Here is a 27476-nt window from a genome sequence, read left to right on the forward strand (position 1 = left end):
TACGTATAATGTCCTTGGATGCATAGTTGATAGTTGTCAATGCGTATCCTAGGCGCCACCTAAGCATCAGGGAGGATTTCCAAGGGCTAAGAGGTCGCAAACTTATTCTAACTTAAAAGGCGGGCGCCTTGGGACTCTGAGCATCACCTAGAGAGCCTAGGTCCCTGGGTTGTCATGCTTTTTACTTGTCTGTGTGTTTTTTTTTTTTTTGCTCTAAATAATATAGTTTCTAGCATTTTTATTGGCTTGTGGAGAAGTTTGCGTATAGGTGAGAAGCATGGGATCATTTACTACCCAAATATGGAATCATATTATAGGCTTCAAGCAGAGTAGGAAAGGTACTCATGTTCATAGTTGTCAAGGCGTCGCCTAGGCATCCAGACGCCTTGGTCGCTTAGTTGGGGTCGCCTTGATTTTGGACCCTCTCCAACACCTTGGGTCGCCTAGATGCCATAACAACTAAGCTCCTGTTTAGAACTTGAATGCGTATCTGATCATACTCAGGGTTAAGGTCAGTGAGGAAATCATAAACTCGTTCCATTTCATGTTCCTTTGCAAATGCAGTAACATCAATTGAGCTAGTCATAGTAATAGGATGATAGAAATCCAATTGTTGCCATACTGTTGCCAGGACAGAATAATAGGCAGACTCAGAGAGATCCTTCTGTTTAGTTTCCTGAGTTTGACGACGAATTTCATATATTTGGGTATAGTTGCTGACTTTGACCATAAGTGTGCTTTACAGCATCCCATAACTCCTTGGCTGAATTAAGGAGGACAAAACTGAAACCAATGGATGGCTCCATGGAGTTCAAAAGGAACGACATGTTCAGGGCATCATTAGCTAACCAGTTATCCATAGCGGGAGTTTCAGTGAGCATAGGTGTGTCACCAGTAATATATCCCAAAAAGTGATTACCATGAATGGTAAGGAGGCATGCATGAGACCAAGCTAAGTAATTCGTTCCATTCAACTTAGTAGGTCCAGCTTAAAGAAAGGAGTGATGGTGAGGAGCAATAAGGCAACTCCGGTCACCGTTCCCCGTAGCAACTATTGTGTTAGAACCCTCCATTAAAGAACCAAAACAAAAGTTGATGCAGATTCATCACCGAAATGGGCTTATTTCTTTAGGAATAAGTCTAGGGTTGGGCAATATACATGTTGGGCCTTTGATCCCACGGGTTTTCTATGTAATAGGGCACTTTTATGGGCCTAAAGTTGGGGTACATGAGTTGCATACGGGATTAGCCCTATACTTTGTTTATTTTCATGTTTCTAATGTTTTAAATTGAACCGGTCCAAAGCTGGTTTGAACTAGTGGTTCAATTTAAGTGATTTTATTAGTTTATCTTTTAGTTGTTTAGTTGGGCTGGATTAGGACCCTATTTTGAGTCTCTTTCAGTTTCCTAGTCCGTTTAAGTTACCTAGTAGATTAAGGAGTTACCTAGTAGGTTAAGGAATGGGTTAGGCCTTTCCTTTTTAGTGTAGGAGTCTAATTTTGAATATTTTATATAAGGTCATAAGGGGGCCAAGTGTTGAACACGAACTTGATTAATAAAAAATTAGCTTAATGTTTGCTGCCATTGCTGTTGCTGCCTTGCTCTATTGAGTGTCGCCTTGTGAGTAATATCAAGGTGAAGGAACTGGTGGACCTACAGTTGACTCCTTGCATCTGTTCAGATCAGGAAGTCAAGGTGAAGGGATTGGTGGATCTCCAATCGACTCCTTACATCTATTAAAATCGGAAGGCTCTCTTATCCATCTTCAAAGCTGCTGCTGCTACCATTGAAAATCAGTTTTCAAGTAAGTAGTTTACTGTTACAGCATTCAACCACCTTCTTCTCATCCTCCAACCAAAGCCCTATCCATCCCCATCGATTCCCCTTGTTATCCACCATTAAAACCCATCAATCCATTAAACCCTAGACCTTCTACATTCTGTCCAGCATAATTCCACCATCCAATTTCATTCAAACTAAAATCCATCGATCCATTAAAAACCTAAAACCTGCAACTATTCTTCTACCCTTCTAGAAGGTCACATGCAAGGTGATTTTCGTGAGAATTCTGCCCAATTACATCTAAACTACTTCTACTCATCCAAAACCAATAAAACCTAGTTCATTAGACTTCCCTAAACCTGCCTAGCTTTACCATATAAGGCTCATCCCCATTACCCTAACCTAACCCTAAATTTGACCTAAAACCTCAATTCTGCCCCCATCAAACCAGCAGTTCTACAGGTCATGGTTGTCTGACTCCTAGTAGGTCTCCTACCTATCTAGGACTACATTAAGTGGTATCAGAGCCATGGATCAACATGGCAATTCAATACTGAATCCATCACTACTACCCCCAACCAATCCTATGGCAGCAATGTTCGAGATGTTTTCAGAAGATCACTGCTGAGTAAAAGGCTATATTTGAAGAGATTAAAGCTGAACAGAGGACTATCACTGAAAGGTTGCAATTGATTGAGCAACGACAGGTTACTCCTACTAGGGACAGCAATCTGCCATGGATGAGGACAGATATCAAGTCCAATCCCAAGTTCACCAACCTCATAGAAGGCATAGGGAAGACAGGGATAGGTACACAGATCACAGAGAAGACATGTATAGAGAATACAAATTTACATTGCCAAAGGAAATTGAGAGAGCACAAGTTGAAGATAAAGCTGAAGTGACAGTGAATTGTGATGAAAAGAAAGAGACAATCCCTATAGCTTCAAAGATGGAAAGTCAACATGTAGAAGATTCTACTGAAGTGGTCAATATCGAAGAAATCAAAGTAGACAAAGCAGAAACAGCTGAAGATAAAAAGCTGATTGAGAGCATTCCACAGAAAGCAATGACCTTCAAGATATTGTTCTTGAAAAGGTGGAGCTTGTGTCTCAAGTGTTCGATGAGAAGGTTGCTAACACTGAAGACTCTATGGACAGGACATTCACAGTTGTTGTTGATTCAGCAAACGAACATATAGAGTTTGTTCTGCCGCCATGGTTCTTTGAAGAGAAAGCTCCACGCCTTGAAGACTATATTCCTAATATTCCTACATTACCGGCATTTTGTTTGGGGACGGTTAAAGTTGCTACTCACAAGTTGTTTCCCCCTCATCACTGCAAAATTCGAGGACAAATTTTTTCAAGCTGGGGAGAGTTTATGCAGATTCATCACCAAAATGGGCTTATTTTTTTAAAAGTCTAGGGTTGGGCAATATACATGTTGGGCCTTTGATCCCATGGGTTTTCTATGTAATAGGCCACTTTTATGGGCCTAAGTTGGGGTACATGAGTTGCATACGGGATTAGCCCTATACTTAGTTTATTTTCATGTTTTTAATGTTTTAAATTGAACCAGTCCAAAGCTGATTTGAACCAGTGGTTCAATTTAAGTGATTTTATTAGTTTATCTTTCAGTTGTTTAGTTGGGCTGGATTAGGACTCTATTTTGAGTCTATTTCAGTTTCCTAGTCCGTTTAAGTTACCTAGTAGGTTAAGGAATGGGTTAGGCCTTTCCTTTTTAGTGCAGGAGTCTAATTTTGAGTCTTTTATATAAGGTTATAAGGGGCCCAAGTGTTGAACACGAATTTGATTAATAAAAAATTAGCCTTACGATTGCTGCCATTGCTGCTGCTGCCTTGCTCTATTGAGTGTTGCCTTGTGAGTAATATCAAGGTGAAGGAACTAGTGGATCTCTAGTTGACTCCTTGCATCCGTTCAGATCGGGAAGTCAAGGTGAAGGGATTGGTGGATCTCCAATCGACTCCTTGCATCTGTTAAGATCGGGAGGCTCTCTTATCCATCTTCAAAGCTGCTACTGCCATTGAAGATCAGTGTTCAAGTAAGCAGTTTATTGTTACAGCATTCAACCTTCTTCTTCTCATCCTCCAACCTAAGCCCTATTTATCCCCATCGATTCCCCTTGTTATCCACCATTAAAACCCATCGATCCATTAAACCCTAGACCATCTACATTCTGTCCAGCATAATTCCACCATCCAATTTCATTCGAACTAAAACCCATCGATCCATTAAAAACCTAAAACCTGAAACTATTCTTCTCCCCTTCTAGAAGGTCACATGCAAGGTGATTTTCGTGAGAATTCTGCCCAATTACATCTAAACTACTTCTACTCATCCAAAACCAATAAAACCTAGTTCATTAGACTTCCCTAAAGCTGCCTAGCTTTACCATATAAGACTCATCCCCATTACCCTAACCCTAAACTTGACCTAAAACCTCAATTCTGCTCCCATCGAACCAGCAGTTCTACAGGTCCTGGTTGTCTAACTCCTAGCAGGTCTCCTACCTATCTAGGATTACATTAAAAGTACTAAGGTTACGGTGGCACTCACAAAAGCCAACAGCCTAGTGGCAGAAAAATACCAAGCACACAGTAGCTAAATGATGGCTGAAGAAGCGAAGGCAGACCAGGCGAGGTATAAAGAGGGCGGCAGAGGCATAGGCAGGCCAGACCGAGGGCCATGGAGAGTCCAAGAAGGGTGGCAGGGACCAGGAAAGGCTGGCGGAGGCCTGTAGAGAGGCTGGCGACTGGAGTAGGAAGCCCTGGGCTCGAGCGATTGGGGCAGGAGGGCCCTGGAGATTGTCGGTGTGAGGTAGGAGGTCCCTAGAGGTCATCGAACTGGGGTGGAAGGCCCCTGTGACGAGCACTAGTGAGAGCAGGGCCCTGGTATGCAGGAACAAAGGGCAAGTGCCCAGGGAGGCACAATGGTAGTGATGGAGGGGCCATTGGAGCTGGACGGTGGCAGCGGAGTAAGTAGCAGTGGCGGTCAATGGTTGTTAGAGCATAGTTGTCATGGCGGCGGTTAGGCGACCCAAGGCTTTGGTGAGGGTACAAAATCAAGGCAACACCAAGTAAGCATCCAAGGCGCCCATGTCGACCAAAGTGCCTGGACGCCTAGGCGACGCCTTGACAACTGTGTTAGAGACTGTCATATGTGGTACAACATGCATGGGTGCATGTTCAGTCAACCATGTCTGGTAGGAAGAGGCCAAAGCCTTGAGATCAATAGCGGTGCGATACTGGTGGCGGCGGTGGAAAAGAAAAACCAAAAAACATATTTAGGGTTTTAAGCTCTATACCAAGTTGAGAAGAGAGAAGAAAATAATGATTTTGGCTTGTCAAGATAACAGAGGCCACCACTTAATTTACAACTTGAAAATATTACATATACGGAATGATTTACTCAAGCCCAATCTAGCACGATCAACATATGCATAATGAACCTGGACACTACAATGTATCTGGTTACAATACACACATTAACAAAGGAACCAGTTTGGGAACTGGTCTACACTTCAACAAGATGAAACACATGAAAAGCATTTAAACAGTTTACAAAATACAAACAATGGCATAAATTATATTTTTAATAGAACCCTACAAAAAAATAACAGAGTCAGAATGTTTATAACATAACAGTATGATATCAGAGACACAAACTTTCAGAAAATAAGCAACTTTTCTACATTGTCAAAAGGTGTCATTCAATTTCAAACAAAGTATTGGCTCATCGCATTGAAAACAATAATTACAGAGTAAACTTGAATAATCCTCCTTATAGGTTGATTGAGCAAAAAAGAATCTTCAAACATGATGGACCTCAAGTTTTCTAGTGCCTAAAATCCAATGGTACTCTCTAGAGTATTCATTCCTTTATTCAATACCTTCCGAAACCCAGCCCATCCCTCTATCCATTTTGGGAAATTGGTCTCAGTTAAATCAGTTCGATCAGTCAACAAGACTGTCCAACCCATCTGAAACCGTTCAGTCAAAGTACATGAATACAACTTGGAGAGGAAAGACAAAGACCCCGTTGGGTTTGATCAGCCAATTTGGTGACTAGTTGGTCAGATCCTGGGACAAGTTAAATGGACAGAACCAGGCTTAGAAAACATTGCTCCACATCTACTCATAAACATAAACAGAACAAAAAGATAACAAACCTTCCCCGATCCAGATCCCGGTTAGGTACGTGAAAATCCACAGCCAGCTCCCCATCATGCAGCAACCTTCCCATGGACGTCTTTAATACAGCAGAATATGTGGCATCAAGAAGAAAATAAATGTGCAAGGTAAAATACTCAAGCAGAAGTTTCGAAGCCATCTCACTCGCTTCAAAACCATTATGACCATCAAAAACTGCCACAATTCCAACTGTAACATCCTTAAGACCTGTTCGACCTGCTCCATATGCAAACCTCAAAAGTTACAAATTACAAGAATCCATGTTCTAAAATTTAGGAAAATAAATCTAGTGGACTCCTCCATTCAACACAAGGAAGCAAAAACAGTGGGGGGGAGGGGGGAGGGGGGAGGGACCTGAATCTCAACAGCAATGGCTGAATGCTTTGTTCTTTGCTCTCTCTCATGAGTTTTGCTTTCTTTTAACTTAGTTTTATCTTTTCCCTTTGGGAGGGTGGGGCATTAGATAAGAAAAGGTAATCTACTTAACATCTAACATCTTACATGTTTGATCCAAGAGCAGAATCTCTCTCTCTCTCTCTCTCTCTCAATAATTACAATTGACATGCCATATTGTCATCCACAACCATCAAAAAGAAAAACAGAAACGCTAAACTTGTTATGCATTAGACAGGAGACGAAAAGGCAAAGAATACATCACTCTAAGGAAGGACCAGCAGCTTGAAAAAAAAAACTATTCCTATCCACCACTCTCCCAACTAAACTCTTGAGTAGCCATAGCCTTCAATATAATTAATCAAGCATTATACCTGCAAACTCTATTAAAACGATTTCTGATGCTAAAGTAGCAGGCCCAGCAGAATCTTGACCATCAGGTCCAAGTTCAATATTTTGCACCAGTTGTCGAGCAATTGGAACCTAAACGAGTTCAAAAAACCGACCCAAACCTTACTCAAACAGAGTCTCCCTTTCTTCTACTTTTTTTTTTTTTTTTTTTTTTAGGGGGGGGAGAGGGGGATGGGAGGTTGAATTTCGAACTGCCCAGAAACACCACAGAACCGTTCCTGTAGTATTCAATTATTCAAATATGCGCTTTACACCCTATTGCACTAAATTCAACAGGGGAAAGAGAAAAAGAACCCTAATTATCCTCAGTCCTGTGGGAAAGGGACTTGCCGGGAAATGGGATATGCAGGTCGAGAGCGCATAAAGTACGATCCTCCTGACTCCTCCTCCTCCCCTGAAGCATTGCAGACTCACAATTCACCGTCCGCCTATGAAATGCGTCAGTTGATAGAGTCCAACGAGGGCATTTTGGAGACTGGAAAACCGCCGGAGCACCACCTTCTTTGTAAACCATAAGACATCTTGACGATTCTCCATAGAAGCATGGAATCAAAAAGAGGAAACCCAGTAGTACAAGAAGTTCGAATCTATGGATCATCGTTTGATCTTTAAAGCATTATTTTCCTGAAAATAGAAAGGGAAGAAGAATGAGTTGGGGCTGAGCGACGAAGGAATTAGCGCGTTCTATTGGGACTCTCATGAATTTGATTGATGAATGCTAGAGGAAAGGAATTTCTAACGAACACAAACTTTCAGAGCGGTTCAATCATGGGCCAATTAAAACCAGGTCTGCCACCAGCTAGAGGAAAGGAATTTCTAACGAACACAAACTTTCGGAGCGGTTCGATCATGTGCCAATTAAAACCTGGTCTGCCACCATCCTGAGTTCACCGGTTAACCCATAACGAAATGTAATTAAAATTGCAACTGCGTGTTACCAAGGGTGTCAAACTGTCAATTGGGTACGGAACCGGGTATTCGGTTCGGATCCGATTCGGTTCCTAGCAATGGCAGTGAGATTTAGATCCGGTTCAAGTCCTGTAATGGTTCTAGAATTGAATACTCTATCCATTCATGAACGGTTTGATTCGGATCTGGTTACAATCCGGTTCTTGTATTCGGTTCTTATCTGGTTATTACATTCGGTTATGCCATTCGATTCTCATTGTTCTGATATTCATGAGACAAAGCAAAGCAAAAGTTTGAGATCAAAATATATGACTAGCTTAAGTAAAAGAAATATTGATAGAATATTTTAATTGAAGGATTAAGTTAACCACGTAACTATCAATTAGAGTCTTTTAAACCTAATAAAGTATTTGGATTTTATGTTAATTTTTAAGGCGGGTATTCGGTCCAAATCCGGATAGATCCGCCGGATAGGTGGGTAGATCCAGATCCGATCCGAACTGAATTATAAAGATATTTGCAGATCCAGGATTAAACTCTATTAAATTTGGTCTGGATCGGAACCGGGTATTCGATCTGGATCTGGATTCGGTACTTAGTTACTAGTTACTCATTGACACTCTTACGTGTTACGAACAACAAACTCAACCTTATACCAACTTAACGGTCGGCTACATGAATCCAAACAAAACAGGATCCAACTCCTCTCCAAGGAGGCCAGCACCCAAGGTGTGCCTAGGGGCATCCAAGGGTTGGGCCGTGCCACACACATCTTGGTGCACGCCTAGGTATGTGTACAGCACAGCCTAATGGTTGGATGCTCCTTGGGGTGCTGGGCTCCCTAGAGAGGAGCTCAATCCAACAAAACACAAAAGAGAAAACTAAGTTCTAACAAAAAAACAGGAAATAAAAGATTGGAAAAGAAAGATGGGAGCAAAAAATGAGAAATGAGGGAAAAAAAAAAAAAGAAGAGACAAATAAAAGATGGAACAAAAAAAGGAGGAAAGAGGCACAACCTAGTATGTCAGGAGAATCTCAGCTAAATTGGGTTTGCAACATGGATCATTGCTCTCCAATAGGTTCGGTCTGAGGTCTTACTTAGTACAAGCCCTAGACTATGCATGTTTTTCCTCACCACTTCACCTATGGTCATTTTAGGTCTGTGCCTAGCTCTTTTAGCTCATTTGATTGGAATCATATCACTCTTCTAGGTGTCCCCAGGCCTCCGTTGAATATGACCATACCATCTTAAATGACTCGCTCGGAGCTTGTCATTGGTCGGGGTAACTCCCAGGTTCGATCTTATATGTTCATTTTGTACTTTATCTTTCCTTATTTTTCCACAAATCTATCTTAACATCTTCATCTCTGTTACACAAAGCTTATCAATATGACACTTCTTAACTATCCCACAAGAGGGTTATCCAAATTGTTGCAGCAAGAGTTTTGGGGGGTTTGCCGACTCAACTTGGTATAGGTCCCTGCCAATTCCTATATGGCTTGGCCAATTCAGCAATCCAATCCCGATCCCTAAATCCATGTCCCCAACCCAATGTAGTTTTGGGTCTTAGGTTTAATCTAGAATACAAGGCTGTTGAACCACACAACAAATCCAGGATCAATAGTGCAGAACAGGGACATGATAGGAGAAATTCAATGGACTGATCAAGCAGTGATATCGACCAGGTTTTTGTAGATGTAGAAAACAATATCCGAATCTTGAAAATCAGAGGCAGGAAATTAGATGAAACTAGGTTGCTTAATAAGGAATCTTTGCCAAATCTGATGAATTGAAGAACAATTAATAATTATGTAAAAGATCTTAAGTAACCGGATCTAAAAGGAGGGATTCAGTTTCAGCTTTAAGGATTGGTGTGGAGAGAGAATAATTATGCCCCAATACAACAAATGGCCGATAAAGTAGCATCCCAAGGCCCATAGAATATACCCATGACCAAAAGAAGTAGTTTTCCTAGGCTTAATTGGGCAGTCTTGATTCTTGACTAGGTAATTTAGTAAGTTCTTCCTAATTATATCTTGGTAATTTGTCATGTAGGAATCGGCTTCGTTTTTCAAGAGATTATTCTGTATATATTTTCCTAGATACTCGGTCTTATTTGATTATTTGGCTCAGGGTTTTGGGGTATTTGAGTTTTTGCTTACTCCTTTCTCACAACTCCCCTCTTTAAAATAGCAAAAAGTCTAAGGTGGGACAGTCAAAGCATTTAAAGAAGCTAGGTGTGATCCAGGGTTCCAAAAATCCCGTTTTGATCACTTACAGGTTCACTTGAACAAATAAACCCAATTATAGGCAAGCATTTATGGCATTGTAATTAAACAGAATCTTTAAGGTTCCTTGATAGATAACTAGGGGGGGAGGGATACAATGGTGATTAGTAAATAAAGATTAGGGGTACATTTGGAATTAAAAATAGTTAAAGGACATTAGTGAAGTAGAGATTACGAAAGGGGCAGTTTCAGTACTATAGTAATAAAAGCATGGAACGAGGTCTTGCCGAGATCTCCGAGATATCTTGGTTTTTTGAAGGTCCGAGATTAGACAGAGGACGAGTTAACGAAACAACATCTCGAGATCTTGGTTTTATCTCGGTATTTTACTTTAATTGTATACTTTCTACTTCTAAATCTTCGCCAATAGAGATTCCCCATCCCAATCCAAAGGCTCCGGCGCCCTCATGGGCTCCCCCTCCGTTTGAGATTCTCAAATTAAACTGTGATGCTTCAAAAAATTTGGAATCGAACGAGGGGGGTCTGGGTTTCATCGTTCGTGATCAATTTGGGCTATGTCACCTTGCAAGCTCCGAGCCAGCTACTTTTGGCTCCATCCTTTTAGGGGAGGCTCTAGCTATGAGATCTAACCTGCTTCATTGTATTGAGAAATGTTTTGATAAGCTTCATGTGGAGTCGGATAGCCTTGAGCTTATTAATCTCGTCAACAATGAGTCTAGATCCCCACCCTCTTGGGTATCACTTGTGATTGAGGGCATCAGGCGTCTGTCTTCCTATTTTGAGGATTGTTCTTTTTTTCACGTGTCTGGAGAGTCGAACCATGTAGCGGACACTCTAGCCCGGAAAACCCTGACTATTGTGAGTAAGTCAGCTTGGCAAAACTCCTCCCCTTCGCTCCGAACCCTGTGTAACTCGGATGCGTCGACTCCTTCTCGCTCTTCTAAATCAACTTTCGTTTGACCCAAATAATAAAAAAAATCTATTATCATTATTACTTCCCCTACTTATTCAAGGTCTTAAATACCTTTATGGCCTTACTGTTCACTCTGACCACCCATAAAGGAAGAAGTTCAAATTCACAGTGGCTTAAATAAAACACGATCCTTTACCCAAAAACATAGAAAAGAATAAAACAGGATCCAACCTTAGTTTTCAAAATTCTTTTTTCCCTTGCCAACTTATGTGTTAATGGAGGGAACTCAGATTTTCAGCCCTCAACTAAAGGTGTCTATTAGGTGATGAAATAGGTGACGTCAGGGGTGTCAACCGGTCGGTCCGGCCTAGTCCAAACCCCCCCCCCCCCCAAAACTCTCTTTTTAGGATCTTGCATCGTGACCAACTTGTTTAAGTACCTCATAGGTTGGACATGGTTCCATATTTATAGATGGTTAGGGTATCGGTCTTTAATCGGGTTGCCAATAATCGGGCTAAATGGGCCTAGATGGATCTTAAATGGACTACTGAGCCATTTATCTCTAAACATACTCTAAATGGGCCTTAAACAGGCTATTAATTAAATGCTTCAATTTCAAAGGCCTGTATTACCAAGACAAAAGTCCAAGTACAGAGCTTAATGGTGTAAGAATTGAACACTTAAGTAATGCAAAAGGGCTCATTGATGATAAATGTTTAGATTTTTTTTTTGTAATGAAAAGAAAACAATAACATTAAGAACTTAATATGGACAAACAGTTACATTGTGCTCTAATTGAGAGGCACTTTAACATCTAGCTAATATAGCATAGGTATGAGGTAAGTGAACATAATCTCTAAAAAAAATTAACTACCACAGATCCAAAAGACTTAAATAGTTGTTTGATATCAGATAATAGGGCAAAAAGAAGCCTGGGCCAAGCAGTGCACTGCAGAGAAGATAACCACGACACCAATTGGTCTGTCAATATTTCTATATGCTTGACGTCCTTGTGAGCTGCATCTCTAGTTCCTCGCTCAATTGCTTTGGCTTCTGCTTCTGCTACAAATCCTAGAAAACCATAATCAAATGAAACAAGAGTATGATCATTGTCAAGGCAAATACAAGAGGTCCAACCCTCTTCCTGAGAAGACTGCAGGAAAATCCCATCAGTGATGATAGAGATATGACCATCTGTTGGTTTGAAATTGACACAACAGGACAAAGACGACTCACTAATTTCAAAAACATCTATAGTGGGCAAGTGAGAACTAGACCAACGAGAAATTAAAGCAAGAAATGATAAGGGTTTGGTTTCGTTGAACAGAAAATAATAAAATTCCTTTCAAACCATAAAAAAACATTACAATATAACAGTGGATTAAAAAAGAACTCAAGTCGGATAGTGAAAAATCTTGATTAATGTATAAATTCAAAGTCAGATCTTTAAAAGAGGGGGGCACAACCCTAGAAAGCTAGCAGCCCAAATCCGTTCGAGTAAGGACAGCTGAAAAAAGTTGCCAAAACAATTCAGTCTGAGATTCACAAAAAGTGCAAAAAATAAAGCACTGGAGGAAGTCTTTTGTAAGCAAGCCATTATGTAAACATTGCCACAGGAAAATCTTAAACTTCAGATGGAGCTTAGGCTTCCAAATAAAGTTCCATGGAAAAGAGGGATGAGGAAGCACAGGTGGACAAGTAATAGAAGTAAGATAGGTGGCTGCTATTTTTGTAGTCAACACTCCCAATTTGGAGAGAGGACAAAAATAATAATCCGAGAAAGCAAAGAGAGGAATAGAAACTTTTTCAATATGAACAACAAAATGAGGGAATAAAGATTTCAATAATGGCATATTCCAATTGTGAGAAGAATCAATAAGCTCAGAGACATAACAAAGTGATACACATAAATATCACTCACCAATATGTGCCGTAAACGTGGCATAAAAGATCCACACTTGGCAAAGGATCCCCAAGGATCCAGACTTGTCCACTGCTCCACGAAGGACCCATAATAGATCCAAACCATCCACATTGAGACCTTTCCATACAAAGCACTTTCCAAGTAGGAAGCTAACTTGATGACTAATCCGGGAAACTTGAAAACTTTCCCTCGAAAGATTCCCATTGAAGATCTATCTTCTATTCTCTCCCGCAGAGAACAAACTTCCCATTCAAGGACGCCTTCCTAAACGGGACTCTCACAACCACCCTACTCAAGGAATAAATACGTGGTAAACTCCACAGGTATAACTCGAATTCACTACTAGCTATTGTTTGCACTCTTGCCCTACCAATTCTAATTGCTGTTGCTGAAGAAACTGACTTGGGCATCGGAGAGTCCCCTCCCCCCGGAGTCACCTCTGGCCCTCTCTTGTGTTTCTAGATTCATCTCTGAGGCCCTCGCAGCGCCACGTCAGGACAGTCCCAGTTTTTGGGGCAACACACAGCAAAGAGTTGATTTGGATTTGATCAAGAATCCAAAAATTTGGTAATGTAGGACTCAAAAAATCAGCCCAAATATTAATATTTGAGCCAGTCCCAATCCTCCAATAGACAATATTGCGAAAATCAGGTTGAATATCTAAAATACCCCGCCAAAAGAAAGAACAACCACAATGCCAAGTTAGGGAAACTACTCAGAAGGAGTTATCACTCCCGGCATATTATTCATCCCTCAACAACTTGTGGCAGCACTTGGATTTTTACCATCCAGTGTCCATGATTGATCCTACTGATGCATGGACTTTCCAGACTGAGTGTGAAATGGAGCGTGTATATGACTTACTGGACTGAACCCATAGTATAATCAATCTCTGTCCAGGTTCTCAGCCGTGATAACTTTCTTACTTTACTGGAGGCTTATAACCTGGTCCAGCATGAAGAGCGCCGCCGGTCCCTTATGATGCCTAGTATTACTCCAGCCCGAATTGCCCTTACCACTACTCCAAAAGTTGACTCCACTAAACCGACGGTCCCTGTTAAAGACCCTATTAAGTGTGACTACTGCGGCAGTCCCAGACACACCAAAGATACTTGTTGGAAGCTTCATGGTTGCCCTAAAGGAGGAGGGTATGGTGGGAAACAGGGTGGTTCCCGTTCTCAGGCTCATGTGGCTGATACTGTTGATAATACTACTACACCCACCCACTACATCCTCCCCATTCTCTTCAGATCAGTTAAGGGCTCCAATGGGTTCTGCTGCTCCTTTTGCACCAGCATCTTCCACCTCCACTTCTCATCTTGCCCAGTCAGGTATATTACTTGCTTCTTCTCAGCTCAGTCCCTGACTCCCTCCTGGCTTTTGGATTCCGGAGCTTCTGACCATATGACTAGCACCTCGGACGTTTTTAGTACCTATACCCCTTGTTTCGGTAAGGACAAAGTCCGAATGGCAGACAGATCTCTTTTTGCTATCTCTGGTAAAGGAACTGTTACCATCTCTCCCACCATTTCCCTTAAATCTGCTCTTCATGTTTCTAATCTTTGTGCTAATTTACTTTTTGTTTATCGCCTCACTGTTGATCTTAACTGCTGTGTTCATTTTTTTGCTTCTCATTTTATCTTTTAGGATTTGGTGACGGGGGGCAACAACTGGATATGGTAAGGTGCGAGATGGACTCTACTACTTAGATCCGGACCCTGCTGCTACATTATCTCCTCTGGTCTTTGCTCATAACCTAAAACACCTCTTTATCAATGGCACCGCCGTTTGGGACACCTTTCTTTACCTGTTTTAAATCGTTTGTTTCCTGACTTAATAAAACATTGTCCTTAGAGACACTTTTCTTGTGATGTCTGTTAACTTGCAAAACACACACTTTCCTTTTATTACCCTAGAGATAATATAAGTACTATTCCTTTTTTTATTATTCACTCTGACCTATGGGGACCTTCTCGTATTATTGCTCGGGGTTCCTTTTTCTATTATTCACTCTGACCTATAGGAACCTTCTCGTATTATTGCTCGGGGGTGGGTATCACTGGTTTATTACTTTTATTGATAATTGTACTCATCTAACAGGGGTTTATCTTCTTCGCACTAAATCTGAAGCTTTTTCTTGCTTCCAATCATTTTCATAATATGATTCAGACCCAGTTTGGTGCTCAAATTCGAGCATTACGGAGTGATAATGGAACTGAATATCTCGATGGTCCTTTTCTCAAATATCTTGATGACCATGGTATTCTTTCCCAGATTTCCTGTGTTTGAACTCTGAAACAGAATGGTATTCCTGAGAGAAAACTGACATCTCCTTGATGTTGCTCGGTCTCTTATGTCTACCACCAATGTTCCAAAGTTTTACTGGGGAGATGCTGTTCTTACTGCTGCCTTCCACATTAACAAGGTACCCTCTGCTGTCTGGATTCCAAAACCCCAGTCATTCAGCTTCCTAACCCTGCTATTGCCTCTCATCTCCCTCCTAGAGTTTTTGGGTGTGTTTGTTTTGCCCATAACTCCTCCCCTACCTGTTCTAAGCTGGATCCTCGAGCTTTTTGGTGTATTTTTCTTGGGTACTCCACCTCTCAGAAGGGTACCGGTGCTATCACCCTTCCACTCGGAAATTGTTCATCACGATGGATGTTACTTTCCATGATAATGAACCATTTTATCCGGCATCTCTTTAAGGAGAGAATTATTTTGAGGAAGAAATGCCTTCAAATACAAGTTCTTCGAGTCCTCTCATCATTGATACCACTCCTCGTCAGGGTCCAGTGACTGGTGGAAAGAGCTTATAACCTATTCTCGCCGCCAAGAGAAAACTGCTCCTACCTTACCATGTCTTACAGCACCCCCCAAACCAACTCCAGCTCCTGAGCACACAAAAGGTAACAGTTCTCCTTCTCTTTCCTCTTATGATGGTCGTCCCATAGCTATTAGAAAGGGAATTAAATCATGCACCCAACACCCCATTTCTAACTTTGTATCCTATGAATTTTTGTCTCCCCACTATCATGCTTTTGTTTCCCCCTTATCTTTTGTGTCTATCCCTCAGGGCTGGAAAGAAGCTATAACCGACCCTAAATGGAAGGCTGCTATAATAGAGGAAATGCAGGTCCTGAAGAAATATTATAATTGGGAGCTAGTCTCTTGTCCCAAGGGAAAGAAACAAGTGGGGTGCAAGTGGGTATTCACAGTAAAACAGAATGCAGATGAAACTATTTCTCGCAATAAGACAAGGTTGGTTGTCAAGGGATTTATTCAAACCTATGGCATCGACTACCTAGAAACTTTTGCCCTAGTTGCCAAGATGAAATCTGTCAGGACTTTGTTATCATATGCTGCCAACCTTGGGTGGAATCTTCAGCAGTTACATGTGAAGAACGCCTTTCTGAATGGTGATCTTGAGGAAGAGGTCTACATGGATATTCTTCCTAGCTTTGACTCATCCACCACCACTGGCAAGGTGTGTTCCGGAAATCCCTTTATGGTCTGAAATAGTCTCTTCATGCCTGGTTTGGAAGGTTTCAGAAAGCTATGCTGAAGTTTGGGTTCAAACTGAGTAATGTATCACACTTTATTTATCAAACATAGGGAAGGCAAGATTACTGTTCTTATTGTCTATGTGGACGATATAGTGATCACTGGTGATGATGAGGTAGAAATTTTATCTCCTGAAAACTCAGCTAGAAAGTGAATTTGAGACTAAGGATTTAGGACACTTGAAATATTTCTTCATCCAACAAAGGGATCTTCATCTCTCAGAGGAATATGTCTTAGACCTTCTAGAAAAAATTGGGATGCTTGGTTGCGAACCTGCTGAATCTTCCATTGAAGTTAATCATCAACTCAGCAGCTCCGAAGGTGATTCTGTACAGAAGGAACGGTATCAACGTCTTGTAGGAAGACTCATATATCTCTCTCACACCAGACCTGACATTACTTATGTTGTGGGGGTTGTCAGTCGTTTCCTTCATGACCCAAGGGCTGTTCACCTTGAAGCAGTGCACAGAATTCTTCAGTACCTAAAATTAGCACTAGGAAAGGGCATCTTGTTCTCAAACAATGGAAGCCTAAAGTTGGAATCCTTACTGATGCAGACTGGGCGGTTCCATTGACGAAAGACGCTCTACCTTTGGTTATTGTACTTTCCTTACAGAGAATCTTGTTACTTGACGAAGCAAGAAACAACCTATAGCCTCAAGTTCCAGTGTCGAAGCTTGATACAGATCCATGGCACAAGGAGTATGTGAGCTTATTTGGCTGAAAAAACTTCTCAGTGATCTGAAGTTAACTTCTGAGGGACCTATGAAGCTCTTTTGCGACAAGGTTGCAATCAATATAGCTCATAACCCAGTTCAACATGACAGGACCAAGCATGTTGAAATTGATCGACATTTCATCAAAGAAAAGATCGAAGATGGCCTGATTTGCACCCCTTTTGTTACTATAGAGAACCAGCTGGCAGATGTTTTCACCAAAGGTTTATTTGCTAAGTCTTTTCATCCTATTGTTTTCAACTTGAGGGGGAGTATTGAAATATTTGGTCCGGTTCTCTTGTTGGAGTGTGTAGCGTTTCTAAGTACATTGTAGTGTCTAGGTTCATTATGCACATGTTAAATATGCTAGATAAGGATTGAGTCAAGTATTCCATATAGTAATCATCTCGACTGATAAATAACGTGGTGGTCTCTGCCCTCTGTCACTCTGACAAGCCAATATTCTCTCAACTCTCTTCTTTCCTCTTCTAATTTCTACTCTTACCACTCACCTAGGTAATGTAGTCCTAGATATGTAGGAGACCTACTAGGAGCCAGATAACAGGATCAATAGCAAAAGGGGTTGCTGGTTCGAACGGACAGCACTAGGATTTAGGATGGGAATTTGGGAATGGGTCTTATATGGCTTTAATATGCAGGTCTAGGGGGTTATTATGGGATAAAAATAATTGGATTTGGTTAAGTTTGAAAAATCTGCAGAATTAGGGTTAGGGTTTCGGGTTTTAGGAATTAGGAAATAGGCTGAATTTAGGGTTTCTAATGGGAATTTAGGGTAGGGTTTTGGATCGAGTATAGGTAGGGCAGTGAGGGTACTGTGGTTGAAATTTGATGATAAACTAATGGGAAAATTGATCTGAATTGGGAAATTAGGGTTTAATGGAGATAGGATTAACGGAGGTCGATTGGAGAATGATTAGGGTAGACTGTAAGGAATTAGGAGAAGAAGATAGTTGCAGAAAATTAAATAACTCACTAGTTTTGAAGATCAACAGTAGTAGGAGCTTGAGAATTGATTGAAAAGGACCTCCCGGTCATAAGCAGATGCAAGGAGTCGTAGGAGTCCACCCACCCTTTCCACCTTGATAAACCCACAAGGATGCAACACTCTCAAGGAGCAACAGCAGCAACAAAGGCAGCAAGCATAAAACTGAGTTTTTATTAATCAAAATTCGTATTCAATGCTGGCCTCCCTTACAAACTTATATAGAAGACTCAAAAATAGACTTAGACACTAAAAAGGAAAGGCCTAACCATATCCCTAACCTATTAGGTAACTTAAACTAACTAGGAAACTAGAATACTAAAGGAAATAGACTCAAAACATGGCTGGACTTATAGAATCCTAATGCAGCCCAACTTACGTTGATGCACATTCATCACCCAAATGGGCTTATTTTATTAGGAATAAGTCTAGGGTTGGGATATATATATATTGGGTCTTTGATCCCTAGGGTTTTCTATGTAATAGGCCACTTTAATGAGCCTAAACTAGGGGTATATAGGTTGTATACGGGATTAGCCCAATACTTAGTTTATTTTTATGTTTTTAAATTGAACCGGTTCAAATTGGTTGCATCCAATTAGTTCAATTTAAGTGAACATGTGACAACTTAAGTGGTCATGTGATGTAAGTTGGGCTGGATTAAGACTCTATAAGTCCAGCCATGTTGTGAGTCTATTTTCTTTAGTATTCTAGTTTCTTAGTCAGTTTAAGTTACCTAATAGGTTAGGAATACGGTTAGGCCTTTCCTTTTTAGTGTCTAAGTCTATTTTTGAGTCTTCTATATAAGTTTGTAAGGGAGGCCAGCATTGAATACGATTTTTGATTAATAAAAACTCAGCTTTATGCTTGCTGCCTTTGTTGCTGTTGTTGCTCCTTGAGAGTGTTGCATCCTTGTGGGTTTATCAAGGTGGAAAGGGTGGGTGGACTCCTACGACTCCTTGCATCTGCTTATGATTGGGAGGTCCTCTTCAATCAATTCTCAAGCTCCTACTGCTGTTGATCTTCAAAATCAGTGAGTTATTTAATTTTCTGCAACTATCTTCTGCTCCTAATTCCTTACAATCTACCCTAATCATTCTCCAATCGACCTACATTAATCCTATCTCCATTAAACCCTAATTTCTCAATTCAGATCAATTTCCTCATTAGTTTATCATCAAATTTTAACCACAGTACCCTCACTGCCCTACCTATACTCGATCCAAAACCCTACCTTAAATTCCCATTAGAAACCACTTAATGTAGTCCTAGGTAGGGGTAATCTCACTAAGAGCCAGGGTAATGGGGTCACACATAAGGGCTGGCCGATTGGGTTAGGGTTCAGAAATCTAGGTCAAAACTAGGGTTAGGGTTGGACAATGGCAATGGGTTTATGGGGTTTTAATGTGCAGGTCTAGGGTGCTTTAATGGCATATAAATAATAGGGTTTGGGAAGATTTTAATATTCTGCAATCCTGGATAGAATAGAGTTGCAGGTTTTGGGTTTAATGGAGTGGAGGAATGGAGGGAATAGAGTGGGAGTTATGGGCTGGCTTTAGGATAGAGTGTAGGGAGAGGTGTGGTGGTTGTGTGCTGGAAGTATGGTTCGAAATTGATGGTCATATCTGTAGTTATGAGGGAGTCCTCGTTAAGGTAGGAGTTGCAGGTTTAATGGAGGTTAGGGTTTGATGGATGGAGGGGAAGGATATATACAGGAAACTAAAATTACTTACTGGTTTGATCCCCTTCAAAGGCAACAACAGCAGCTTGAAGAAGCTCGATTAAAGAAGAAGAAGAACCTCCCGGTACTCGACAGACGCAAGGAGTCGTGAGAGTCCACTCACCCTAGCACCTTGAGATCCACAAGGCAACACTCACACAAGGGAGCAATAGCAGCAACAAAGGCAGCAAGCATAAAACTGAGTTTTTATTAATCAAAATTTGTATTCAATGCTGGCCTCCCTTACAAACTTATATAGAAGACTCAAAAATAGGCTTAGACACTAAAAAGGAAAGGCCTAACCCTATTCCTAACCTATTTGTTAGATATATGGCCAGAATACCGAATACCGTGGGGGTATTCTGGACCTCTTTTCTTTGTTATTTTATTAGTTTTGTATTATGTGGTTTAGTCCCACATTGCTACCATACAGATGTTTACTGTTTTATTACTCTTATAAATAAAGAGTGCTTGGGATGAATAGATCATCCAAGCTTTCCCTAATTTTAAATCTGTCCACATGGTATCAGAGCAGATTTCGAGTTAGGGACAAAACCCCTCCTTCGAATTTCAGTTTTCTTCTCCCTCTCTCTTTCGATCTTCTTCTCTTCTAGTTCTCTCTTTCTTCTCCCTTGTTCTCCATTCCCATATAGGGCAGCACTGATGAGGTGATCATACGATCCAGTTGCTGCCCCCATTACCTCTTTTATGCACTATAATTCTGCTTGATAAGGACCTGCCAAGCCTGTCTGCGATATTGGATCTTCAGTTTTTTTGGAGCTTGCTTCTACAACAACTACAAGGCATTAACTCCTTCCTTTGAAGACCACAAACTGCAGCAGGATTTCTTTTTTTATTGGTTCAGTTCTTATCTACAGATTTGAAGACCTCCTTGAGATCGATCCTACTATCACAGGGTTTTTTTGCAAAACCCTGACACCTATCGATCTTGGAGTTGTTGCAGCCCAGTGTTCCTGATTTTTCTGCAGGCTGTTTCTTCCAGTATAGAGGGTTAATTGACCTCAGTTGAAGCCATTTTACTGCAGAATTTTGAACTCCTTATTATCCGCATCGATTTCAGCAATTCAGGTTTTATCAAAAAACCCTGCCATTATCGATATAGGACTCTTCACTGCTGCTGTCTCTGATTTTTGGAGTTAGTTCAGCCTTCACTGAAGACATTATTGGACTTCTTTCGGCAGTATGGGTGACTCTCTCGATTCTTACTACTTAGATCAGCCACCTACCGATGGTCACCACAAGACCGACTACCACGCCTTCACACCAAATCCTATTAAACTTGATGGCTCGAATTACCTTTTATGGTCCAGGTCTGCCTCTTTTGCCATTGCTGGCCGTGGTCTCACCAGCCATATTAATGGCACTAGTGTTCAACCTACTGCCCCAGGCCCTGCTCAGGACAGGTGGCTTGCTAATAATGGTGTTCTCATGTCCTACTTAATTGGTTCAATGACTACAGATTTGCAGCATAACTTTCTTCTTCTAGACATGCCGCTGATTTGGGCTGCTTGCAAGGAAACCTACGGGCAGCTTGGCAATGATGCCCAGGTATATGAACTTAGGCGAAGGTCCTCCATACCACTCAAGGTGAACTTTCGGGCCAAGTACTATGCTACTCTCACGCATGCAGCAGCAATTAGACCACTTCTCGACTTCCACCCGTCTACGATTCTTGAGATTGCTTCCTATAAGAAGCATGTGGACAAGATCAGGGTCTATGATTTTTTGGCTGGCTTGAATGTGGAGTATGATCCAATTCGTGTTCAAGTGTTGGGCCATAAGCCTTTTCCCACACTCGAACAATCTTATGCATTGGTTTCATCTGAGGAGAACCGTAGGGCTGCCATGTTGCACCCGCCTATTACTCGATAGATCGCTCTCAAGGCTGCTGCCCGACCCTTCTCGCACCTAGTGGCACCGCTTCTCTTGGTGATTCTACTACAGGGACTGTTGTTTGTGAGCACTGTCACAAACCCTATCACACCAAAGAGAAGTGCTGGAAACTTCATGGGAAACCGGCTGATTTTGAAGCTAAACGGGCTGCCAAGACAAAGATAAAGACAAAGACCAAGGCCCATCAGACTGAGACTGTTACTACAGCCCCTACTATCGACCTGGTCTATCCCGGATGATCTACAAGCCCTCCTACGTATGCTCGGGACTTCCGCTGCGCCTCTACTACATCGCTCGCCAATTCCTCGCTCCTTCAGGTTCACACTTTGCCGGTCAGGTATTCCATTTGTAGGTCATTGTGCTTCGTGGCTTCCCATCCTTGGATCATAGATTCGGAGCCACAGATCATATGACCGGTTCCTCTAGTCTGTTTCACGAGATATTCTCCCACTGGGAAAGATAAGGTCAAAGTGGTGATGGGTCCCTTTCTTCAATATCGGAAAAGGACTCATCAACGCACTTCCTCTCTTCCTTGTCTTCTCTTTTACATATTCCTAATTTTACTACTAACCTTCTTTCCATTAGTAGTATTACTCGTGATCTTAATCGCAAAGTCATTTTTTTCCATCTCATTGTGTGTTTCAGGATCTGACTCGGGAAGACGATTGGATTGGGTAAAGTGCATGGTGGCTTGTACCTGCTTGATGACGGTCGCTTCTCTCCACCACCATTGCCTTCTCCGCTGCATCAGAACTCCTTGGTCTCTTCTGAACTTTACCAGTGGCACTCTCGGTTAGGTCACCCCCCTTTAGGAATTTTAGCTCATTTATTTCCTAGTTTGGTCACCCTACATACTAAGGATGACTTTTTTTGTGAGGCTTGTGTTCTGGCCAAACAGACACGTTCAACTTATCCTATTTCAAATAAAAGGAGTTCTTCTTGTTTTAATTTGGTACATTCTGATGTTTGGGGCCCTAGTCGCAAGCCCTCTATTTCTGGTCATCGCTGGTTTGTCTCTTTTATTGATTGTCATTCTCGGAACACTTGGGTATATCTTTTGCACACTAAAAATCAAGTTTTCTCATGTTTTCAGCATTTTCATAAGATGATTCAAACTCAGTTCCAAGCTACTCTCAAAATATTGAGAAGTGATAATGGAACCGAATTTACTGAATCACAATTTCAAAAATATTTGGCTGATCATGGCATTATTCACCACACTAGTTGTGTTGATACCCCTGCCCAGAATGGTGTGGCAGAAAGAAAAAACCGCCATTTGTTGGAAATGGCCCGGGCTTTGATGTTTGCGAGGAATGTTCCTTCTCAATATTGGGGGGATGCGGTTCTCACTGCCGCCTATCTCATTAATAGGCTCCCTTCTCGGGTTCTTAATTCCCGTACCCCCTCTGATATTTTACTGGGCCATTCCTCCTTTATTATCCCTCCCAAAGTATTTGGGTGTGCGTGTTATGCTAGGGATACCAGATCTCCAGGCAAGCTTGAGCCTCGTGGGCTCCGTTGTATTTTCTTGGGTTATTCTCCAACCCAGAAAGGTTATAAGTGTTACCATCCCCCTTCCCGTCGTACCTTGGTGAGTATGGATGTTGTTTTCCATGAGACCCTTTCTTATTATTCTTCACCACCTCTTCAAGGGGAGAGTTCTAGTGAAGATGTGCCCTTTGAGATTCCTCCACTAGAGGTTCCTCTGGCTGCTGTCCAGCCTCCTTTGACGGCACCCACGGCTGCTGCCCAGCCTCCTTTGACTGATGCCCAACCTCCTTTGGATGATGTCCAACCTCCTCCGGCTGTTCCTCCCTCACCTAATGGGAATCCTTTACAGGGGGAGACCATAGAAAATAGTGTTGTTAATGTTCCTATTCAGGGGGAGCTGACTCCAGTCCAGAGAACTATTGGTGAATTTCAGAAGAGAATTGACAATTCCAACATACTCACCTACACAAGGGGCAGAACCAACAGAGGGCAGTTGCAATCCACTTTAGCACCAATACCCATCCAATTGCCGGCTCCAGATCCAGATCCTCCATCTCCTGGTAATCCCTCTTCTTCCGACCTACCTATTGCTCACCGCAAAGGTACTAGGACTTGTACTTTACATCCCATATCTCGTGTTGTTTCTTATAGTTCTCTTTCTCCATCTTTTCGTGCTTTTGTATCTTCTCTTTCTTCTGTTTCGATTCCTAAAACTTGGCAGGAAGCATCTACAGATGGAAAGTGGAAGGCAACAATGTTGGAAGAAATGAGAGCACTACATAAAAATAATACATGGGAGCTTGTGACTCTTCCTCCGGGAAAGAAACCAGTTGGATGTAGATGGGTCTTCGTGGTGGAGAGGTGATGGTTCGTGGATCGATATAAGGCACGCCTGGTTGCAAAGGGGTTCACTCAAACTTATGGAGTTGACTATCGGAGACCTTTGCACTGCGATGCGCGGCTCAACACTGTCCGGGTGCTATTATCCTATGCTGTAAATCTTGGGTGGGATCTTCAACAGTTAGATGTAAAGAATGCCTTCCTCCATGGGGAGCTTGAGGAGGAGGTATATATGGACATTCCACCAGGCTTTCTCGATGACAGGACCAAGGGCAAGGTCTCGTAGGACTCAAGCGTGCACTTTATGGGCTGAAACAATCACCTAGGGCATGGTTTGGCGATTTCACAAGGCTATGATTTCAGCAGGTTATAGGCGAGTAATGCTGATCACACTTTGTTTATCAGACGAGTTGGTGACAAGGTAACTCTTCTCATAGTCTATGTGGATGATATTGTGGTCACTGGTAATGATGGTGATGCTATCAGGGATTTGAAGCTCCTCCTTGGCCGTGAGTTTGAGGTCAAAGATCTTGGTCCTCTGAAATATTTTCTAGGGATAGAAGTTGCTCGCTCTTCAAAGGGCATCTTTCTTTCTCAAAGGAAATATGTCCTTGATCTTTCTTTCTCAAAGGAAATATGTCCTTGATCTATTGACTGAAACAGGGCTGCTAGGCTGTCATCCTTCAGATACTCCTATGGAAGCTACTACAAAACTTAGGGAGAAAGAAGGTGAGGCTGTTGACAAGGGTGTTTATCACGGTTAGTGGGCAAGTTAATCTACCTTTCTCACACACGACCCGACATTGCGATTCTTTGTGAGTTTGGTGAGCCAGTTCATGCATGATCCCTATTCCTCTCATATGGATGCGATCCGTCGTATTTTGAGGTATTTGAAGTACGCTCCAGGAAAGGGAATCCTTCTATCTCCCACGGGTCACCTTAAGATTGAAGCCTATCGATGCCGATTGGGCTGGTTCTCCGACAGAAATCTATCTCTGGTTCTTGTTCCTTTGTTGGTGGGAACCTTGTCACATGGCGAGAAGCGAATGTTGTGGCAGGTCGATCTTGAAGCCGAGTTTCGTGCGATGGCCCAGGAATTTGTGAACTACGTGGCTTAGAGGATTATTACAGGGATATCGGTGTTGCTGTCCATCTTCCCATGATGCTTTATTGTGACAATAAAGCAGCCATTAGCATTGCTCATAACCCCGTCATCAGCATGATCGTACTAAGCACGTGGAGGTTGACCGACATTTCATCAAGGAGAAGCTTGAGGCCGGCCTCATTTGTGTTCCTTTTGTGAAGTCTATTGATCAACTGGCTGATGTGTTCACTAAGGGACTGAGTAGCAAGCTGTTTCATCCTATCTTAGTCAAGTTGGGCATGCATGATATATATGCTCCAACTTGAGGGGGAGTGTTAGATATATGGCCAGAATACCGTGGGGGTATTTTGGACCTCTTTTCTTTGTTATTTTATTAGTTTTGTATTATGTGGTTTAGTCCCACATTGCTACCATACAGATGTTTACTGTTTTATTACTCTTATAAATAAAGAGTGCTTAGGATGAATAGATCATCCAAGCTTTCCCTAATTTTAAATCTGTCCACACTATTAGGTAACTTAAACTGACTAGGAAACTAGAATACTAAAGGAAATAGACTCAAAACATGGCTGGACTTATAGAGTCCTAATCCAGCCCAACTTATATCACATGACCACTTAACCAAGTCACATGATCACTTAAATTGAACCAATTGGATGCAACCAATTTGAACCGGTTCAATTTAAAAACATAAAAATAAACTAAGTATTGGGCTAATCCCGTTTGCAACCTATATACCCCTAGTTTAGGCTCATTAAAGTGACATATTACATAGAAAACCCTTGGGATCAAAGGCCCAACATATATATATCCCAACCTTAGACTTATTCCTAATAAAATAAGCCCATTTGGATGATGAATCTGCATCCCTAGGTCATATAGGCGACCTTGTTTAGCTCTTGGGCTGGGCAGGCGCCATAGTGAATGGGTGTAATCTTCTTTTTCCTTTAATGAATGATGTTTCATTATCATGCTTTCATTTCACTGCAATGATCTGTTAGTGCTATCTTCCTTGCTGAATGATAACTGCAAAACATGATTTCAAGTGAAACTGTAATGCTGCTGTCTTCCTCCTTCCTTTATTTATTAACTTATTTTGTATGCTCATGCCATATTGCTACTTTGAATGCTGTCTGCTTGTTGAATAATTAATTAGACTCATAAGTTCATAAAAGACTTATGCTGAAGCTGCATTTATTACTTATCTAACTAAATTTAGAAGCTGAAATATTATAATTTTTCATTTCTGCATTATTGATAGACTTGGTCAATACAGCGTAACCTAGATGCGTGCCTTGGTACCTAGCCATCACATCAGCTGCAATGTGATATTCTCAGCAAACCTAACTTATGTCAATATAATTTGTTTTGTAAAACGGGTACTACTTGTAAAATTTAATCTATCGAAGTATAAAATAAATACTGAAATTAATTATTTAATAAGAACAAGTTCTGGTCAATGGACTGAAGCACTCGAATCTCTATGTGTGTGAGAGAGAGAAGTAAATGCTTGCCTGTAAGACTTACCAATAATCTGTTGAAATTGGCCACAGCATGATGAGCATACTCCACTGGTACTAGGCCAGAGCTGGTAATATTAGCTGACCAGAAATAAACATATCAAGTTAGCCAAAACAATCTCATTGTAGCAAGCAACAAATTAGAACTGGACATGCTGACAGTTTTATGCATGAACTGGCATTAGACCATGGACTTCTACATAAGCATCTATACTTCTAGAAAATAGAAATCCACAAAATTGCTGAGCTTAAATGAAACAATCCAACAATAGAGATATTATATAGTTAAAAGACTATTAACATATTTTCAAACCACGCTAGGTACTTAAACTAGAATAAACCAAAACCAATGAATTCAGCGGTCCACCATACCCACACACACATGTTACAAAAATGGCTAATGAGTACCCAAACTACAGTAACTTTTTGGTAGGTTTTCTCTCATCAGTCTATGCTATTGTTTTCTTTATCTTTTCCAATGATACTCTGAAATATTAATTACTTATCAACTGTTTTTTTTTTTTTTTTTGTTGATAATTTTAATATTTTAACCCACAGTTAGGCTCTGCCAACCAACTGTCAAAATTAATATAGAAAATACATGGAAAGAAGCTGAGGACATTGGACTTGATTGTTTCCATAAATATAGTGTAGACTTTACCAACATTTTCAAATTTTCATGTAACTACTGCTATTAGAGATGATTTATAATCATCCACAATTAACTATTTCCGAGACGTGCTTAAGTGCAATAAATGTAAAACTTATGAAGCATCTTACAAGATTAGGACACTCAAGAACAAAAGAACTTAAA

The 27476-nt window shown here is 41.2% G+C and overlaps 1 protein-coding gene across 6 annotated transcripts in view; it reads right to left on the reverse strand.

The window, feature by feature from the left end:
- The window catches only part of LOC122646565 (probable protein phosphatase 2C 51), a 137026-nt gene that overhangs the window by 94321 nt on the left and 15229 nt on the right, over positions 1-27476 (reverse strand). For 3 of the 6 annotated variants that reach the window (XM_043840173.1, XM_043840166.1, XM_043840180.1), the window contains exons 1-2: positions 7127-7496; positions 5971-6208 (exon numbers count right to left, since the gene is read on the reverse strand). The exons of 2 other annotated variants lie outside the window; for them this stretch is intronic. In XM_043840173.1, the coding sequence (XP_043696108.1) occupies positions 5971-6208; positions 7127-7394 (506 nt within the window). In that variant the 5' untranslated portion in view covers positions 7395-7496. Of the gene's footprint in view, positions 1-5970; positions 6209-7126; positions 7497-27476 lie in introns of those variants that run through there. One more of the 6 variants, XM_043840151.1, reaches the window with a different exon arrangement.

The sequence above is a fragment of the Telopea speciosissima genome, chromosome 1, assembly GCF_018873765.1.
Source record: "Telopea speciosissima isolate NSW1024214 ecotype Mountain lineage chromosome 1, Tspe_v1, whole genome shotgun sequence".
Classification (NCBI taxonomy): domain Eukaryota; kingdom Viridiplantae; phylum Streptophyta; class Magnoliopsida; order Proteales; family Proteaceae; genus Telopea; species Telopea speciosissima.